Source organism: Eriocheir sinensis, chromosome 23 (assembly GCF_024679095.1).
Source record: "Eriocheir sinensis breed Jianghai 21 chromosome 23, ASM2467909v1, whole genome shotgun sequence".
NCBI lineage: Eukaryota > Metazoa > Arthropoda > Malacostraca > Decapoda > Varunidae > Eriocheir > Eriocheir sinensis.
Genome location: NC_066531.1, coordinates 1,751,793 through 1,773,180, shown reverse-complemented (window position 1 = coordinate 1,773,180; position 21,388 = coordinate 1,751,793). Strand labels below are relative to the sequence as shown.

General features: G+C 45.9%; 1 protein-coding gene and 1 long non-coding RNA gene across 2 annotated transcripts in view; one reads left to right on the top strand and one right to left on the bottom strand.

Moving 5' to 3' along the window:
• Nucleotides 1–16,025, bottom strand: part of LOC127002338 (HEAT repeat-containing protein 5B-like) — a 53,627-nt gene extending 37,602 nt beyond the window's left edge. The window contains exons 1-10 of the mRNA XM_050868156.1: nt 15,543–16,025; nt 14,113–14,271; nt 13,097–13,308; nt 10,360–10,618; nt 8,809–8,986; nt 7,072–7,235; nt 5,630–5,879; nt 3,533–3,667; nt 1,811–1,991; nt 454–635 (exon numbers count right to left, since the gene is read on the bottom strand). Of these exons, the coding sequence (XP_050724113.1) occupies nt 454–635; nt 1,811–1,991; nt 3,533–3,667; nt 5,630–5,879; nt 7,072–7,235; nt 8,809–8,986; nt 10,360–10,618; nt 13,097–13,308; nt 14,113–14,241 (1,690 nt within the window). The 5' untranslated portion in view covers nt 14,242–14,271; nt 15,543–16,025. The remainder of the gene's footprint in view (nt 1–453; nt 636–1,810; nt 1,992–3,532; nt 3,668–5,629; nt 5,880–7,071; nt 7,236–8,808; nt 8,987–10,359; nt 10,619–13,096; nt 13,309–14,112; nt 14,272–15,542) is intronic.
• Nucleotides 1–21,388, top strand: part of LOC127002372 (uncharacterized) — a 43,158-nt gene that overhangs the window by 17,102 nt on the left and 4,668 nt on the right. Inside the window, exon 2 of the long non-coding RNA XR_007756102.1 lies at nt 20,665–21,356. This is a non-coding gene — a long non-coding RNA (uncharacterized LOC127002372). The remainder of the gene's footprint in view (nt 1–20,664; nt 21,357–21,388) is intronic.

Below are 21,388 nucleotides of genomic sequence, written 5' to 3'. Positions count from 1 at the left end.
ATCCATTACTGTGTGTTCTATCCTGCTGGCTAATTCTCAGTCCTTTACTCAATCGCCTTTCTTGCAACCCTCGACCCTCTATGAGATCTCCACGCACTCTTTCATCTCTCTAGTGAATGTAGGTTTAGATGTTTCAGTCTGTCTTAATATGGGAGGATCCTCAGCCCCGGGATCATCTTGGGTATCCTTCTCTGATCTGATTCTAGGAAGTTGGTGACCATTCTGTAGAGTGGGCACCAAAACTGGGCAGCATAACCTAAGTGTGGCCTAACTAACGCTACATAGAGTTTGTGGACGACCTCTGCACTCCGTTCTGTTAATGAAGGCTTGCCAGGAGGTTGGGTTCAAGTTGGACCCTCATAGGAGACAGCTTAGGTAACATTAAGTGAAAACACACAAGCTTACACACAGGGGAGAGGCTGAACGGGGCAAAATCAAGTCTGTACAGCTTACCCAAGGTCATGATGGAGCCTATGATGAGCCAGCCCGCCTGCGTCCTGTGGAGAGACAGCCTGGAGTTCTGACTGGCCGATCGTAGGAGTTCTTCAGCTATGTTAAAGAGAACTTTCCCGCGCATGTGAGGGATCCCCAGAGGTGTCTTTTGAACGCATCCAATAAGAGCAGCCACAACACAGCTGCCGGAAACAGGAAGACATATTAAACATTCTCCGTGATGTAAGACTTTTCAATCATTTCGATCGTCATTTCCTGAGTTCTAATGCTTTTCAATAGGGTAGGCGGTGGCTGAGTGGTAGTGTGCTGGGCCCACATCCCCCGCGTGATGGACGACGCAGGTGGGTTCGAATCCCCACGCTACCACCTGGGATCTTTCAGTCACCGCCGAGTGGCTTAAAACTACCCACATGCTGTCCTGAAGACCGCCCATCAACCCGGACTCTAGCGGAAACCGTCCAAGTGAATCAAGGAGTTCCGGGGGGTAGCATGAGCCAGGAGAAGATGGCGCCACTATAAACACTTGCCTGCACCATAACGGGCTGGGGCCAACTACCATCCGGGCCCCTCAAGCAAGCCTACCCTAGCTATAGGCATACACGTTAAAAAAAACACATTTCTCCCTAAAATAGTACAGTTTTGAATCGTGCGGTTTTGGTTTTATGTGGATTTTCCAAGAAGATTTTTTACGGTTTTAAAATTTCACAACGTGCAGGAAATTTTAAAATCCTACGAGATCCTCCACGACAATCCGTATAAAACCCGAAACCGAACTATTGAAAACTGTTCTATTTGAGGGGCAACTGTAGTAAATAAATGTAAATAAATATATATACAAAACCCCTTGCAGGAGAGCTTACAACACTCCATTAAGACGCGAGATCCTCCACAACAATCCGTATGAAGCCGAAACCGAACTATTGAAAACTGTTCTATTTGAGGGGCAACTGTAGTAAATAAATGTAAATAAATATATATACAAAACCCCTTGCAGGAGAGCTTACAACACTCCATTAAGACGCGCAGGAAATTTTAAAATCCTACGAGATCCTCCACAACAATCCGTATAAAACCCGAAACCGAACTATTGAAAACTGTTCTATTTGAGGGACAACTGAAGTAAATAAATGTAAATAAATATATATACAAAACCCCTTGCAGGAGAGCTTACAACACTCCATTAAGACGCGCAGGAAATTTTAAAATCCTACGAGATCCTTAACGACAATCCGTATAAGTCCCAAACCGAACTATTGAAAACTGTTCTATTTGAGGGGCAACTGAAGTAAATAAATGTAAATAAATATATATACAAAACCCCTTACAGGAGAGCTTACAACACCCCATTAAGACCAACCTATAACCAGCGATGGCCTCCGGGGATGACTTAAGTGCGTCGAGTCGATCGCAACATCGCACGATAAGTGGGTGAAGCTGTGAGGGGAGGGCCAGGCATATACAGCGGAGACACCACGCAGCGTTCAGCCTCGCCGTTCCGCTAGGGTGGAGCAGAACAGCAACCACAGCATCCACTAAGTCTGTGAAGAGAAGTGGATTTCTTGTGTGTGGGATGTGGATGATATGCTCGCTCACGCACGCACACACACACACACACACACACACACACACAGATAGACAGAGTGAAGATTAACACACACACACACACACACACACACACACACACACACACAGATAGATAGACAGATTGAAGATTAACACACACACACACACACACACACACACACACAGATAGATAGACAGATTGAAGATTAACACACACACACACACACACACACACACACACACACACAGATAGACAGAGTGAAGATTAACACACACACACACACACACACACAGATAGATAGACAGATTGAAGATTAACACACACACACACACACACACACACACACACACACACACAGATAGATAGACAGATTGAAGATTAACACACACACACACACACACACACACACACACAGATAGATAGACAGATTTATAATTAACACACACACACACACACACACACACACACACACACACACACACACACAGATAGATAGATAGACAGATTGAAGATTAACACACACACACACACACACACACACACACACACACACACAGATATATAGACATATTGAAGATTAACACACACACACACACACACACACACACACAGATAGATAGACAGATTGAAGATTAACACACACACACACACACACACACACACACACACATAGATAGATATTTTATTGACCACAAACAAAGTTATTTATTAACGGTCCTAATATATGCATTTACATACTATTAACAGACACACACACACACACACATAGATAGATAGATAGATAGATAGATAGACAGAGTGAAGCTTAAGAACACACACACACACACACACACACACACACACACACACATTCCATCTTATCAAAGAGAGAAACTTAACATTAAAGAAACACCAGTATATCGTCACTGAACACTATGTTAACCATTTAAAATTAGGAATTAACCCTTTCACTACGGCCGGGCCAAAACAGTGCCCCGCGCCGTATCCGGGATCGCCGTGCGCGCCAAATTTCAAATGTCGCTATTGAATATAACAAGTTTTCAGCCATAAACTCAACACAATCATCATGTATTATATATGAAAACATGCAGAATTAAATGATGCACTTAAAGAAACTCACTACGGCCGGGCCAAAACAGTGCCCCGCGCCGTATCCAAATTTCAAAAGTCGCTATTGAATATAACAAGTTTTCAGCCATAAACTCAACACAATCATCATGTATTATATATGAAAACATGCAGAATTAAATACTGCACATAGAAAAACATAGATTCATTGATAATTTTGAGATGTAAGCTTAAAAATAGATAAAATAACTTGTATATTAGCTAAAGCGAGCCAAGATGCACGTCCTTGGATATGGTACGGGGCACACAAGGGCACAGTGTACGCTTCCTCGTGTTCAAGGGGTTAAAAGTTCGCTTAGAATATAGTAAAACCTCCCCTTGATCTTGCCCCACACATGCCCTTATTAAATACACAGCCAAGTTCATCATACAGGGAAACACACTTACTAAGATGAGTGTCCAAGATGATTGTCGATGATGTGGTGCTTAGAGATTCCATGAGGCACCCAAGCTCTTGCAGCAGACACACTAGTACATGTTGACCTCCTTCCCCTGTGTCCTTGTTGCCCTCGCCACTTGCATCTGAGGTGGAAAGTTTGGTTTAGTCGGCGCAACGTCTGTGGTCATGTGCCGGAGAGACAGGAGGGGAAGGAGTTATAGGAGAAGGGAACAGTTGGAAAGTTTGGTTTAGTCGGCGCAACGTCTGTGGTCATATGCCGGAGAGAGACAGAAGGGGATGGGGTTATAGGAGAAGGGAACAGTTGGAAAGTTTGGTTTAGTCGGCGCAACATCTGTGGTCATATGCCGGAGAGAGACAGAAGGGGGAGGAATTGTAGAAGGGAACAGTTGGAAAGTTTGGTTTAGTGGTATAACGTCTGTGGTCATATGCCGGAGAGAGACAGAAGGGGAAGGAATTATAGGAGAAGGGAACAGTTGGAAAGTTTGGTTTAGTCGGCGCAACATCTGTGGTCATATCCCGGAGAGAGACAGAAGGGGAAGGGATTATAGGAGAAGGGAACAGTTGGAAAGTTTGGTTTAGTGGGCGCAACGTCTGTGGTCATATGCCGCAGAGACAGGAAGGGAAGGAGTTATAGGAGAAGGGAACAGTTGGAAAGTTTGGTTTAGTCGGCGCAACATCTGTGGTCATATGCCGGAGAGAGACAGAAGGGGAAGGAGTTATAGGAGAAGGGAACAGTTGGAAAGTTTGGTTTAGTCAAGGAACATCTGTGGTCATATGCCGGAGAGAGACAGAAGGGAAGGAGTTATAGGAGAAGGAACAGTTGGAAAGTTTGGTTTAGTCGGCGCAACATCTGTGGTCATATGCGGAGAGAGACAGAAGGGGAAGGAGTTATAGGAGAAGGAACAGTTGGAAAGTTTGGTTTAGTGGGCAACATCTGTGGTCATATGCGGAGAGAGACAGAAGGGAAGGAGTTATAGGAGAAGGAACAGTTGGAAAGTTTGGTTTAGTGGGCGCAACATCTGTGGTCATATGCGGAGAGAGACAGAAGGGAAGGAATTATAGGAGAAGGGAACAGTTGGAAAGTTTGGTTTAGTGGGCGCAACATCTGTGGTCATATGCCGGAGAGGGACAGAAGGGGAAGGAATTATAGGAGAAGGGAACAGTTGGAAAGTTTGGTTTAGTGGGCGCAACATCTGTGGTCATATGCCGGAGAGGGACAGAAGGGGAAGGAGTTATAGGAGAAGGGAACAGTTGGAAAGTTTGGTTTAGTCGGCGCAACATCTGTGGTCATATGCCGCAGAGACAGGAAGGGAAGGAGTTATAGGAGAAGGGAACAGTTGGAAAGTTTGGTTTAGTGGGCGCAACGTCTGTGGTCATATGCTGGAGAGAGACAGAAGGGGAAGGAATTATAGGAGAAGGGAACAGTTGGAAAGTTTGGTTTAGTCGGCGCAACATCTGTGGTCATATGCCGGAGAGAGACAGAAGGGGAAGGAATTATAGGAGAAGGGAACAGTTGGAAAGTTTGGTTTAGTCGGCGCAACATCTGTGGTCATATGCCGGAGAGAGACAGGAATTATAGGAGAAGGGAACAGACCCCAGGAGACAGGACACAACCCTTGATTAATACCTGGTACACTGCTGGGTGGACAGGGGCGTAGGGTATCGGAAAACCCGCCCAAATTTTTCCACTCCGCCCGGGAATCGAACCCAGGCTCTCTCGGTTGTGAGCTGAGTGTGCTAACCACTGCACCACGAAGCCCCTTACTAGCATCTAAAGATTAAACAAACAATCGAAATCCTGACTCAATACATACAGACAGAATTTAGATATATAAGAGAAGGCTGAGTGGAGGGCTCTAGCTCGTAACATTCTGGTATATTCACAAAAACAATAAACATTTGAGTCAAACACCAAATTTTTGAGTTTCATCGCACACAGGAGCAGATGGCGCCACTATAAACACTTGCCTGTGCTTTGAAGGGCTGGGGCCAAGTACCATCCAGGCCTCTCAGACGTTCAAATAAATACATAAATAAATCAGCTTAGGCTTTCCCGGACACTGGACACAGAGCTAAATACGTACCAACACTGTTCATCTGCTTGATAATCAGTTGAGTTATTTCTTTGCAAGCTGCTGTCTGGGCCTTCTCCCCAATCATACGCCCGACTGTCGCTCTCAGGATGAAGTTCACACATTTCCGGGAGTAGACAGCCTCGACATGTGAGGTGATGGCCTTGGGGCTCGCCACAAGCTCCATTAAGTGGGCTATTAAGATGTTGACATAGCGCTCCAGCCAGAGAGCGCCCATCTCCTGCACAAACACCACATATGCCTGCAAGGAAGGTTTGGTTTAGTGGGCGCAACATCTGTGGTCATATGCCGGAGAGAGACAGAAGGGGGAGGAATTGTAGAAGGGAACAGTTGGAAGGTTTGGTTTAGTGGGCGCAACATCTGTGGTCATATGCCGGAGAGAGACAGGAGGGGGAGGAATTATAGGAGAAGGGAACAGTTGGAAAGTTTGGTTTAGTCGGCGCAACATCTGTGGTCATATGCCGGAGAGAGACAGAAGGGGAAGGAGTTATAGGAGAAGGGAACAGTTGGAAAGTTTGGTTTAGTGGGCGCAACATCTGTGGTCATATGCCGGAGAGAGACAGAAGGGAAAATATAGGAGAAGGGAACAGTTGGAAAGTTTGGTTTAGTCGGCGCAACATCTGTGGTCATATGCCGGAGAGAGACAGAAGGGGAAGGAGGTATAGGAGAAGGGAACAGTTGGAAAGTTTGGTTTAGTCGGCAACATCTGTGGTCATATGCGGAGAGAGACAGAAGGGAAGGAGTTATAGGAGAAGGAACAGTTGGAAAGTTTGGTTTAGTGGGCGCAACATCTGTGGTCATATGCGGAGAGAGACAGAAGGGAAGGAATTATAGGAGAAGGGAACAGTTGGAAAGTTTGGTTTAGTGGGCGCAACATCTGTGGTCATATGCCGGAGAGAGACAGAAGGGGGAGGAGTTATAGGAGAAGGGAACAGTTGGAAAGTTTGGTTTAGTCGGCGCAACATCTGTGGTCATATGCCGGAGAGAGACAGAAGGGGAAGGAATTATAGAAGGGAACAGTTGGAAAGTTTGGTTTAGTCGGCGCAACATCTGTGGTCATATGCCGGAGAGAGACAGAAGGGGAAGGAATTATAGGAGAAGGGAACAGTTGGAAAGTTTGTACAGGAAAAGTCTTGTGTGTTTAGTGAGGCATAGAAGACCTCACCATTTTGGATTGTATGGGATTCTATAGTTTAACCAATACCAGAGCCTTCAAAATTCCCTTGTACAGTGTCTGGTGTTTAAATTTAAGCTCACAAATTTGATGAAACTATACAGGAAAAGCCTTGTGTGTTTAGTGAGGCATAGAAGACCTCACCATTTTGGATTGTATGGGATTCAATAGTCTGGTTCTGGCTGTTACAAAGACACTGCGTTGGACTGTGCAATCGGGTCTTATATACACAGACAGACAAAGAGATTACGGAGCTTACCTGTGTGATCCCGACCCGGACTTCCCGAGAGACAGACGAGGATCCTTTGATCATTTCCCCAGTCCCTTTGAGGAAGCTGTTTCCCCCGCGCAGAAATCCCGTCAACAGGACCGTCAAAGCTTCTTCAAGGGACATCAATTTGACCGGTCCGCCTTTGCTGTTTCCTGAAAATGTGGAGACGTCTCAGTGTGTCATCCACCTCTTGAACCACCTCCACTTTCACCAAATCCACCATTGATATGTGACCTCAATTAACAGACAGAATGAAGATACTTAGTAATTTGGCCCACCATGATCACCCCTGTAAGGTCAGTATTGTAAATGACCTTTGCTCCAAACATCACCTACTTCTAAAGGTCAAAGAAGGGGTCAGTTGGGTTCTAATGTGTGTTTCTTTAGGTTCACGGTACAGAGGAAGGGTCACACTACCACCAGGGTCATAGAACTACTCCTGGAAATGCCCACAACTCTGAGGAAAGCCTTGGCAAATATGTGTTTCTAGGTTCACGGTACAGAGGAAGGGTCACACTACCACCAAGGTCATAAAACTACTCCTGGAAATGCCCACAACTCCGAGGAAAGCCTTGTCAAATATGTGTTTCTAGGTTCACGGTACAGAGGAAGGGTCACACTACCACCCCTGGAAATGCCCACAACTCCTAGGAAAGCCTTGTCAAATATGAGTTTCTAGGTTCATGGTACAGAAGAAGGGTCACACTACCACCAGGGTCATAAAACTACCCCTGGAAATGCCCACAACTCCCACGAAAGCCTTGTCAAATATGTGTTTCTAGGTTCACGGTACAGAGGAAGGGTCAGACTACCACCAGGGTCATAGAACTACCCCTGGAAATGCCCACAACTCCGAGGAAAGCCTTGTCAAATATGTGTTTCTAGGTTCACGGTACAGAAGAAGGGTCACACTACCATCAGGGTCATAAAACTACTCCTGGAAATGCCCACAACTCCGAGGAAAGCCTTGTCAAATATGTGTTTCTAGGTTCACGGTACAGAGGAAGGGTCAGACTACCACCAGGGTCATAAAACTACCCCTGGAAATGCCCACAACTCCTACGAAAGCCTTGTCAAATATGTGTTTCTAGGTTCACGGTACAGAGGAAGGGTCACACTACCACCAGGGTCATAAAACTACTCCTGGAAATGCCCACAACTCCTATGAAAGCCTTGTCAAATATGTGTTTCTAGGTTCACAGTACAGAGGAAGGGTCACACTACCACCAGGGTCATAAAACTACCCATGGAAATGCCCACAACTCCGAGGAAAGCCTTGTCAAATATGTGTTTCTAGGTTCACAGTACAGAGGAAGGGTCACACTACCACCAGGGTCATAGAACTACCCCTGGAAATGCCCACAACTCCTACGAAAGCCTTGTCAAATATGTGTTTCTAGGTTCACAGTACAGAGGAAGGGTCACACTACCACCAGGGTCATAAAACTACCCCTGGAAATGCCCACAACTCCTACGAAAGCCTTGTCAAATATATGTTTCTAGGTTCACAGTACAGAAGAAGGGTCACACTACCACCAGGGCCATTAAACTACTCCTCAAGAACCTACAGAAACACACATTAGAACTCTACTGACCCCCTTTTTTGACCTTTAGAAATACCGGATATGAGAAACGCAAGCATCTTAGAATATCAACCTCAACCCTGTCGGACTTTGGGACGCTCAACCGAGGCTTCAAAACACAGGCTACGGCAAACTCTCTTACCTTTGACAAACTCTTTGGGCGGATTCTGTGTCGTTGCCAGCACAAAGCCCAGGAGTTTGGCCACTGTACAGCGGACATCATAGTTGCTGTTGTCAAATGAGCGATAACATAGCTGGGATAGGTTTTCGATCTCCGTTGTGTACATGAAGGGAGCGTACTTAGTCATCTCCATCAAGCACTGTAGGAAGAAAAACATAAGTAACTCTCAAGTGCTGGAAAGTTTGGTTTAGTCGGCGCAACATCTGTGGTCATATGCCGGAGAGAGACAGAAGGGGAAGGAGTTATAGGAGAAGGGAACAGTTGGAAAGTTTGGTTTAGTGGGCGCAACATCTGTGGTCATATGCCGGAGAGAGACAGAAGGGGAAGGAGTTATAGGAGAAGGGAACAGTTGGAAAGTTTGGTTTAGTCGTACAACATCTGTGGTCATATGCGGAGAGAGACAGAAGGGAAGGAATTATAGGAGAAGGAACAGTTGGAAAGTTTGGTTTAGTCGGCAACATCTGTGGTCATATGCGGAGAGAGACAGAAGGGAAGGAATTATAGGAGAAGGAACAGTTGGAAAGTTTGGTTTAGTCGGCGCAACATCTGTGGTCATATGCCGGAGAGAGACAGAAGGGGAAGGAATTATAGGAGAAGGGAACAGTTGGAAAGTTTGGTTTAGTGGGCGCAACATCTGTGGTCATATCCCGGAGAGAGACAGGAGGGGAAGGAGTTATAGAAGGGAACAGTTGGAAAGTTTGGTTTAGTCGGCGCAACATCTGTGGTCATATGCCGGAGAGAGACAGAAGGGGAAGGAATTATAGGAGAAGGGAACAGTTGGAAAGTTTGGTTTAGTCGGCGCAACATCTGTGGTCATATGCCGGAGAGAGACAGAAGGGGAAGGAGTTATAGGAGAAGGGAACAGTTGGAAAGTTTGGTTTAGTGGGTGCAACATCTGTGGTCATATCCGGGAGAGAGACAGGAGGGGAAGGAGTTATAGGAGAAGGGAACAGTTGGAAAGTTTGGTTTAGTGGGCGCAACATCTGTGGTCATATGCCGGAGAGAGACAGAAGGGGAAGGAATTATAGGAGAAGGGAACAGACCCCAGGAGACGGGACACAACCCCCGATTAATACCTGGTACACTGCTGGGTGGACAGGGGTGTAGGGTATCGGAAAACCCGCCCAAATTTTTCCACTCCGCCCGGGAATCGAACCCGGGCTCTCTCGGTTGTGAGCTGAGTGTGCTAACCACTGCACCACGAAGCACCCAAAGACCTAGCGGAACGTGACGGAAGTATGACAAGAGGCAATGGTGAGAGATTGAAGAAGAGCGACTGTAGGAGAGACCTCAAGATATACAGTTTTCCATACATAACAACATGGAGCGGACTTGACAAGGAGACTGTGTGTGCAAAACCGATTCATGAATTTAAAGACAAACTGGATAAGCGTTATGGAGACGGGACAGCACAAGCCTAGTACGACCCTTTGCCTGTATTTCACAACTAGGCAAACACACACACACACACACACACACACATCTACGCAAACACAAGGGCACAGAACTCACCAGCGCTGAAGCACACCTAACAGGAAGGGCGCGATCCGAGAGCCCCATCTTGGCGGCCTTGTAGATGTCTTTGTGGACGTTCCCAGCAGCCGACCCCATGCCAGCCGTGATCTTCTCCAGGGTCATCATGATTTCGATCCTAAGCTGAGACTCGGCATTCCTCAGAGCCTTGATGAGGATCTGGACGGTTTCCTCGTACGAGCGCCCCATCATGCGACCCAGCTTCTCGTACATGGCCCCGATACACGTCACTGCAGCCCTGCGTGTGGGAAGATGCGTCAATTAAGCTTGGGTAACACGTAATTCTGAGTTGTTATCAGGGACACATTCATCAACATTGCCATCAACCTACAAAATTTACCGGAAATCGTATTTGGTTGACATTTCGATATAAAAATCTAATATCACAGCGATGAGGCGAGCTTCAACTACCCCTGACCCATGCCCCAGTGACAGGTGCCCAGGATCGGTTATGTGTAAGCCTGGAGGGAGAGTTAAGAGAAAGGGCATTGCAGGGTAGAAGGGTGGCAGGGTATGTCTTTGGGCTGAATCCCGAATGGCGGAAGTGTGACCATGGAGGTACCGAGGGATTTGAGGAATACAGTAACAGTACCAAGCCTCACATATGGGCCTGGAATGATAGTCTGAGGTCTGGAGTGCAGGCAGCGGAAAGGAGTTACTTGAGGATTGCTTGTGGAGTGAGGAGAATGGATGGAGTGTTTTGAAATGTGACGGGATGGACTTTGAAGCGGTTTGGCCCCATGGAGCGAATGGAGGAGAGTTGGATGACCAGGAGGGTGTAGGTGAGTGAGATAGAGAGTCGGAATGCTTTGTGGGTGAAGGAGTATGTCAGGGAGACGGGGGAGAGATCAGCGAGGAGATTTGAGCAGGCGAGGATGGAGTGTCTGGGTAGAGATAGATGGAAGCTCTTCTGTCGAGGCCATCCCCTAGGAACAGGCGTCCAGGATATGAATGAATGATTTAACAAGAGATCTTTCACCCTGGGCGGGTTCTACACAGAGGCGGAGCAGCGGACACATATACACGATATACGACAAAACACACAGTTGCCAGATTGTCGTACCCAGAGCATAGCATTGACGTTTTTTGACGCCTAAGTATTGCCAAGAAACACCAGGAATTAAGTATTTTAACGAGAGATATGAATGAATCTAATTACCAGGGCACAGGAGAGAGTTTTGGGTTCGAAAGTTGAGATTAGAGGCTGAGTACGACAGTCTGGGAGCATTGACAGACACAAACGCACATCGTGAATCTAGTAACCAGGGCACAGGATTGAGTTTTGGGTTCGAAAGTTGAGATTTGAGGCTGAGTACGACAGTCTGGGAGCATTGACAGACACAAACGCACATCATGAATTTAGTCACTGGGGCACAGGAAACAGTTTTGGGTTCGAAAGTTGAGATTAGAGGCTGAGTACAACAGTCTGGGAGCATTAACAAACACAAACACACATCGTCAATCTAGTAACCAGGGCAGAGGATTGAGTTTTGGGTTCGAAAGTTGAGATTTGAGGCTGAGTACGACAGTCTGGGGGCATTGACAGACACAAACGCACATCGTGAATTTAGTAACCAGGGCAGAGGATTGAGTTTTGGGTTCGAAAGTTGAGATTAGAGGCTGAGTACAACAGTCTGGGACCATTGACAAACACAAACGCACATCGTGAATTTAGTAACCAGGGCACAGGAGAGAGTTTTGGGTTCGAAAGTTGAGATTAGAGGCTGAGTACGACAGTCTGGGAGCATTGACAGACACAAACGCACATCGCGAATCTAATTACCAGGGCACAGGATTGAGTTTTGGGTTCGAAAGTTGAGATTTGAGGCTGAGTACGACAGTCTGGGAGCATTGACAGACACAAACGCACATCGTGAATCTAGTAACCAGGGCAGAGGATTGAGTTTTGGGTTCGAAAGTTGAGATTAGAGGCTGAGTACGACAGTCTGGGAGCATTGACAGACACAAACGCACATCGTCAATCTAATTACCAGGGCACAGGATTGAGTTTTGGGTTCGAAAGTTGAGATTAAAGGCTGAGTACGACAGTCTGGGGGCATTGACAGACACAAACGCACATCGTGAATCTAGTTACCGGGGCACAGGAGAGAGTTTTGGGCTCGTAAGTTGAGATTAGAGGCTGAGTACGACAGTCTGGGGGCATTGACAGACACAAACGCACATCGTGAATTTCGTAACCAGGGCACAGGAGAGAGTTTTGGGTTCGAAAGTTGAGATTTGAGGCTGAGTACGACAGTCTGGGAGCATTGACAGACACAAACGCACATCGTGAATCTAGTAACCAGGGCACAGGAGAGAGTTTTGGGTTCGAAAGTTGAGATTATGAGACTCAGTACGACAGTCTGGGAGCATTGACAGACACAAACGCACATTGTGAATCTAATTACCGGGGCACAGGAAACAGTTTTGGGTTCGAAAGTTGAGATTAGAGGCTGAGTACAACAGTCTGGGAGAATTGACAGACACAAACGCACATCGTGAATCTAGTAACCAGGGCACAGGATTGAGTTTTGGGTTCGAAAGTTGAGATTTGAGGCTGAGTACGACAGTCTGGGAACATTGACAAACACAAACACACATCGCAAATCTAATTACCAGGGCACAGGAAACAGTTTTGGGGGTCGAAAGTTGAGATTAGAGGCTGAGTACAACACTCTGGGAGCATTGACAGACACACAAACGCACATCAACTTACAGTCTTGTGGGTAGATAGCTCGGGGAGTCATCTTTATTTTTGAGGACATCATTGCACTTGTTAATGGTGTCGAAGAGAAGGAAGGTGTCTCCAACGCTGAACAGGGTAGCCAGGCAGCGCGCGACAAGCTTACGTGTGGGTGGACCGGGAGACTCAATCATCTGACTCACGAGCTGGGCCACAAGCTGTTTCTGGCACCCCTTGATGTCAGACTGAGGGCAGAAACAACAAGGATCATTAATATTACCTTTGGGAGAAGGGAACAGTTGGAAAGTTTGGTTTAGTGGGCAGCGCAGCATCTGTGGTCATATGCCGGAGAGAGACAGAAGGGGAAGGACTTATAGGAGAAGGGAACAGTTGGAAAGTTTGGTTTAGTGGGCGCAACATCTGTGGTCATATGCCGGAGAGAGACAGAAGGGGAAGGAATTATAGGAGAAGGGAACAGTTGGAAAGTTTGGTTTAGTGATGCAACATCTGTGGTCATATGCGGAGAGAGACAGAAGGGGAGGAATTATAGGAGAAGGGAACAGTTGGAAAGTTTGGTTTAGTGGGCAACATCTGTGGTCATATGCTGGAGAGAGACAGAAGGGGAAGGAGTTATAGGAGAAGGGAACAGTTGGAAAGTTTGGTTTAGTGGGCGCAACATCTGTGGTCATATGCCGGAGAGAGACAGAAGGGGAAGGAGTTATAGGAGAAGGGAACAGTTGGAAAGTTTGGTTTAGTCGGCGCAACATCTGTGGTCATATGCCGGAGAGAGACAGAAGGGGAAGGAATTATAGGAGAAGGGAACAGACCCCAGGAGACGGGACACAATACCCCAATTAACACCTGGTACCCATTCACAGCTGGGCGGACAGGGGCATAGGGTATCGGAAAACCCGCCCAAATTTTTCCCACTCCGCCCGGGAATCGAACCCAGGCTCTCTCGATTGTGAGCCGAGTGTGCTAACCACTGCGCCACGAAGCCCGCCCCGCCCCCACACACACACACACACACACATCACCATGCCACTGACCTTGTGAGCGGCCTCCAAGACCTTATCCAGAAAGCGTAGCCATTCAAACACAAATATTGGGCGCTTGGCTGGAGGGAGCTGGCTGAGAGCTTCTTCATTAAGCGTCAAACTATGGCTTAGCTCCATCATGGTAACACTCCTTTGTCCACCAGCATTTACCTGAAAAACATCAACATCAAGATGGCGTCACAATGAAACATCAATATCTAGTAAGTCTTGGATATTTTAGTGAAATGTTTGAGTATCAGACGAAAGCCTTGTCAAATGTGTCTCTCTTGGTTCATGGTACAGAAGAAGGGTCACACTACCACCCCTGGAAATGCCCGCAACTCCTAGGAAAGCCTTGTCAAATACGTGTTTCCTGGTTCACGGTACAGAAGAAGGGTCACACTACCACCCCTGGAAATGCCCGCAACTCCTAGGAAAGCCTTGTCAAATACGTGTTTCTAGGTTCATGGTACAGAGGAAGGGTCACACTACCACCCCTGGAAATGCCCGCAACTCCTAGGAAAGCCTTGTCAAATATGTGTTTCTAGGTTCACGGTACAGAGGAAGGGTCACACTACCACCAGGGTCATAAAACTACCCCTGGAAATGCCCGCAACTCCTAGGAAAGCCTTGTCTAATACGTGTTTCTAGGTTCACGGTACGGAGGAAGGGTCAAACTACCACCAGGGTCATAGAACTACCCCTGGAAATGCTCACAACTCCTATGAAAGCCTTGTCAAATATGTGTTTCTAGGTTCAGGGTACAGAGGAAGGGTCACACTACCACCAGGGTCATAGAACTACCCCTGGAAATGCCCGCAACTCCTACGAAAGCCTTGTCAAATACGTGTTTCTAGGTTCATGGTACAGAGGAAGGGTCAAACTACCACCAGGGTCATAGAACTACCCCTGGAAATGCCCACAACTCCTATGAAAGCCTTGTCAAATATGTGTTTCTAGGTTCACGGTACAGAGGAAGGGTCAAACTACCACCAGGGTCATAGAACTACCCCTGGAAATGCCCACAACTCCCACGAAAGCCTTGTCAAATACACGTTTTTAGGTTCACGGTACAGAGGAAGGGTCACACTACCACCAGGGTCATAAAACTACCCCTGGAAATGCCCACAACTCCTATGAAAGCCTTGTCAAATACGTGTTTCCTGGTTCACGGTACAGAGGAAGGGTCACACTACCACCAGGGTCATAAAACTACCCCTGGAAATGCCCACAACTCCTATAAAAGCCTTGTCAAATACGTGTTTCTAGGTTCAGGGTACAGAGGAAGGGTCAAACTACCACCAGGGTCATAAAACTACCCCTGGAAATGCCCACAACTCCTATGAAAGCCTTGTCAAATACGTGTTTCTAGGGGAGGTCAAATGTTTTATAATACAACCTTAGAGAAAACATATATATCACCAACCACATGACCTCCTGACCTTGTATGGCGCCTTGGGGGTCGCATAGGACTGCTCACTAGGGTGGAGGTCAGCTGAGGCCAGGCTAAGAGTCCTCTGGGGTCACAGCGGTACGATGGAGGTCAGCTTGGGTCAGCCTCTGTGTTGGTGAAGTGGAGGTCAGCTTGGGTCAGCCTCCCTGTTCTCTGAGGTCACAGTGGAGGTCAGCTTGGGGTCAGCCTCTGTGTTAGTGGAGTGGAGGTCAGCTTAGGTCAGCCTCCGTGTTTTCTGAGGTCACGGTGATGCAGTGGTCAGCTTGGGGTCAGCCTCCGTGTTCTCTGAGGTCAGCTTGGGGTCAGCCTCTGTGTTTGTGGAGTGGAGGTCAGCTTGGGTCAGCCTCCGTGTTATTTGGGGTCACAGTGTTGAAATGGAGGTCAGCTTTGGTCAGCCTCCGTGTTTTCTGAGGTCACGGTGGTACAGAGGAGGTCAGCTATGGGTCAGCCTCCGTGTTAGTATAGTGGAGGTCAGCTTGGGTCAGATTCCCCGTTCTCTGAGGTCACGGTGATGCAGTGGAGGTCAGCTTGGGGTCAGCCTCGGTGCTCTCCTTGTAAACAGCTGACAAGGCCTGACAGCACACACACTCTTGCTCTTGCTCTTGCTGTACAGGTGACCCACACAACGATACCAGATTGTCGTACTTGGTGTATTGTTTTTCCGATTTCTGACCAAAAACTATCGCACCCACAAAGATAACGATATGCATTTATAATTATTGTTATGTCGGTAATTATTGATGTTCTGTTTTGCAATATTTATGAGCCAGAAGCCGGAAAATACAGTGTTGTGCATACGATAATCTGGTCACCTGTACAGCAAGAGCAAGAGCAAGAACATCTAGGAACGGTATCAAATTGTCGTACTTTGCGGATTGTTTTTGCCGATTTCTGACCAAAAACTATCGCACCCACCAAGATAACGATATGTATTTATAATCATTGTTAACTCGGTAATTATTGATGCCCTTTTTTGCAATATTTATGAGCCAGAAGCCGGAAAATAGTGTTGTGCATACGATAATCTGGTAACGTTGCCAGATTGTCGTACTTGGCGTATTGTTTTTCCGATTTCTGACCAAAAACTATCGCACCCACAAAGATAACGATATGCATTTATAATCATTGTTAAGTCGGTAATTATTGATGCTCTGTTTTGCAATATTTATGGGCCAGAAGCCGGAAAATACAATGTTGTGCATACGATAATCTGGTCACCTATGTACAGCAAGAGCAAGAGAATCTGGTAACGTTGCCAGATTGTCGTACTCAGCCACTTATATTCGCCGATTTCCGACCCAATAACTGTCCTCTCCACCCCACTAACTGTCTTCATATATATTTATCGTTAAAATGGTTAATTATTGGTGTTTTTTGGCAATAGTTATGAGTCAGAAACCGCTAAATGAGATACACATATTTGACAAGGCTTTCATGGGAGTTGTGGGCATTTCCAGGGGTAGTTTTATGACCCTGGTGGTAGTTTGACCCTTCCTCTGTACCATGAACCTGGAAACACATATTTGACAAGGGTTTCCTCAGATTTGTGGGCATTTCCAGGGGTAGTTTTATGACCCTGGTGGTAGTTTGACCCTTCCTCTGTACCATGAGCCTAGAAACACATATTTGACAAGGCTTTCATAGGCGTTGTGGGCATTTCCAGGGGTAGTTTTATGACCCTGGTGGTAGTTTGACCCTTCTTCTGTACCATGAACCTAGAAACACATATTTGACAAGGCTTTCATAGGAGTTGTGGGCATTTCCAGGGGTAGTTTTATGACCCTGGTGGTAGTTTGACCCTTCTTCTGTACCATGAACCTAGAAACACATATATGACAAGGCTTTCGTAGGAGTTGTGGGCATTTCCAGGGGTAGTTTTATGACCCTGGTGGTAGTGTGACCCTTCCTCTGTACCATGAACCTAGAAACACATATTTTTTCGTGTTTTCTAAATGAACTTCAATTTGCTTTGCCTGAAAAATGCATGCAAGAAAATACCCCTAATGGCAGGTCCAAATCTCATGTAACTTGGGGTATAATTTATATTAAGGTCATTTTTTATGTGGGATTCTTGAAAGGTCTCCGAAAATCCCGCAAATTCTCAGCAATAAAAAGATTTAAATAAAATATCTGAAAGTCGAGTTTTCAGTCAATCAATCAATAGCTTTTTCCCCTTATTTCCTGTGTCTCGTCTGAAGGGGGTACATGACCCCGGGGAGAGGGGGGTTTGGTCAAAATATAGCATTTGGCAAAACTAGGTTCAAAAGGTTCTTATACCATCTAGAAATAGTCCCCAAGCAATGTTTTCCTCACAGCGCAAATTTTAAATGTCTGGCAAGGGTTTAAATGGGGTTTGGTCAAAATATAACATTTGGCAAAACTAGGTTCAAAAGTTCTTATACCATCTAGAAATGATCCCCAAGCAATGTTTTTCTCACAGCGCAAATTTTAAATGTCTGGCGAGGGTTTAAATGTCCCAAGTTAAAGGTCCTTAATGTTTAAAATTGACTTGTTAGTTGTTGGATGGAGCTTATTCTACAGCATTGAGAATATCTACTTTCAATAAATTATACTTGACTTGTTAGTTGGTGGACGGAGCTTATTCTACAGCATTGAGCATATCTACTTTCGATAAATTATACTTTTAATCGCAGAAAATCTAGACTCAATCAGATTCAAGGGAAAAGTTCAGGGAATTTTGATTGTACAAATAGCTAGGGACCTATGACTAGACATTGTAGATATGAGATAGGACCATTAACCTGGTATCATCAGGGACCATGTTTCTTAATGGTCCCTCCGAGCGAGAAAAATGAGAAAAAATCAGCCCTCACACAAACCATTTCATAATACATATCAAAGCATTTGGGATCAGATTATGTATCATCTATTTTGGGGGTTATATCATGGCACAAATTTGCCCCATCGCTGCTACACGGTAAAGCCACAAATTTGGCCCGTCGCTGCTACACGGTAAAGCCACAAATTTGGCCCGTCGCTGCTACACGGTAAAGCCACAAATTTGGCCCGTCGCTGCTACACGGTAAAGCCACAAATTTGGCCCGTCGCTGCTACACGGTAAAGCCACAAATTTGCCCCATCGCTGCTACACAGTAAAGCCACAAATTTGGCCCGTCGCTGCTACACGGTGAAGCCACAAATTTGGCCCGTCGCTGCTACACAGTAAAGCCACAAATTTGGCCCATCGCTGCTACACGGTAAAGCCACAAATTTGGCCTGTCCTGCTCAAGGGGTCAACAAGTCTATGTGTGTTTGGGCTCCGACTGAGGCAGCGAGGTCAACCATTGATCGTGACCCATAGTGACCGTATACATAGGAACATATAGGAGTTAAGTGTTCATTTATACAGCAGATTTTTATTTTATTTTCCCATCAACACAAAGGATATCAATTTGGGCAACACACTGACATGAAACTCCAACCTGGGAGCCCACCTCTATTTCCTCCCTTGAGATGCTGGATGGTTAAGTGCAGGGAACGTTCTACTATTTGTGTGTGTGTGTGTGTTTTGTCAATAGGCCTGGTAGGCTGTCTTGGGGGCCCGCTTGGATGACCCCAGTGAATCCTACGCATTGTGGCTGCTGTGATATAATTGAAATGAGTGTGTCGATGTGTGGATGTTACCTGTTCATATCCTGCTGGGTTGTTCATGTTTAATTAATCATGAATGAATTAACACTTTCAAAATGAGTATACTGTGTCCTTCAGTGCCCCCGTACCATATCCAAGGACGCCCATACCGTGTCCTGGCTCCCTTTAACCAATATACAAGTTATTTTATCTCTATATTTATGCTTATATCTCAAAGTTATCAATGAATCTATGTGCGCCATTTAATTCTGCATGTTTTCATATATAATACATGATGATTGTGTTGAGTTTATGGCTGAAAACTTGTTATATTCAATAGCGACATTTGAAATTTGGATACGGCGCGGGGCACTGTTTTGGCCCAGCCGTAGTGAGTTTCTTTATGTGCGCCATTAAATTCTGCATGTTTTCATATATAATACATGATGATTGTGTTGAGTTTATGGCTGAAAACTTGTTATATTCAATAGCGACATTTGAAATTCAGCGCGCACGGCGATCCCGGATACGGCGCGGGGCACTGTTTTGGCCCAGCCGTAGTGAGTTTCTTTGTGAACTATTTAATTCTGCATGTTTTCATATATAATACATGATGATTGTGTTGAGTTTATGGCTGAAAACTTGTTAGATTCAATAGCGACATTTGAAATTTGGCGCGCACGGCGATCCCGGATACGGCGCGGGGCACTGTTTTGGCCCGGCCGTAGTGAGTTTCTTTAAGTGCAGCATTTAATTCTGCATGTTTTCATATATAATACATGATGATTGTGTTGAGTTTATGCCTGAAAACTTGTTATATTCAATAGCGACATTTGAAATTTGGCGCGCACGGCGATCCCGGATACGGCGCGGGGCACTGTTTTGGCCCAGCCGTAGTGAGTTTATGTGTACCATTTAATTCTGCATGTTTTCATATATAATACATGATGATTGTGTTGAGTTTATGGCTGAAAACTTGTTATATTCAATAGCGACATTTGAAATTCAGCGCGCACGGCGATCCCGGATACGGCGCGGGGCACTGTTTTGGCCCGGCCGTACCGAAGGGGTTAAGTGTTGTTGGACTCAGCTAATGTGGGTGTCCTTTTCCTATGTGTATGCATGAATTTTAAAGAGCAATAGTAGCAAGCCCTTAAGAGCTATCTACGAAACAGGCGACTAATTCAAAGGTTACCAGTTACATGTTAATTGAGATTGGGAGTCACATGGTCGCTCGGTTTTGCTTAGTAGCGTACAAGTAACTCGGTTTACGTGTTTGTGAAATACCGTGTGGTCCAAAATCCAAATGAATGTTTAATTTACACGTTTTTTTCACTTAAACGCGATATTTTCTTGAGTGTCCACCAGATTTCTCACGCAACTGGACTCACTCGTACAACAACCCACGCTGCCATGCTACTCAACAATACCCTCGCTGCTGTGCTACCACGAGGGGAAGGGCAGCCAGAGGAGGAACCACAAGAGGGAGAGGAGTCAGAGTGATACGGTAGGCAATAGAGGTACAAATTGACCTCTTGTTGGATTTACGCTGTTTTGGATTTATGCAACATTCAACTGTACCCAGACAACAGTACCCGGGCAGCACGGTTCTGAATGTTCACTGTGCCATCTTTTACAATATACTTTGAGATGGTTTTGAATGACCCAGGATAGCACAATACGGTTGACCCTCAAATAGTATAGTTTTGGTTTTATACGGATTGTTGTAGAAGATGTTTTTAGGAGTTTTAAATTTCCTGGTTATCGGGAAATTTTAAAATCCTAAAACAATATACGAAAAACAAACTGGAACTGTACTATTTAAGGGGTGACTGTAGAAGGATATATTTTTCCACTTACTGATGAAAACATGGAACAGTTGGAAAGTTTGGTTCAATCGGCGCAACATCTGTGGTCATGCGCCGGAGAGAGACAGAAGGGGAAGGAATTATAGGAGAAGGGAACAGTTGGAAAGTTTGGTTTAGTGGGCGCAACATCTGTGGTCATATGCCGGAGAGAGACAGAAGGGGAAGGAATTATAGGAGAAGGGAACAGTTGGAAAGTTTGGTTCAGTCGGCGCAACATCTGTGGTCATACGCCGGAGAGAGACAGAAGGGGAAGGAAGTATAGGAGAAGGGAACAGTTGGAAAGTTTGGTTCAGTCGGCGCAACATCTGTGGTCATATGCCGGAGAGAGACAGAAGGGGAAGGAAGTATAGGAGAAGGGAACAGTTGGAAAGTTTGG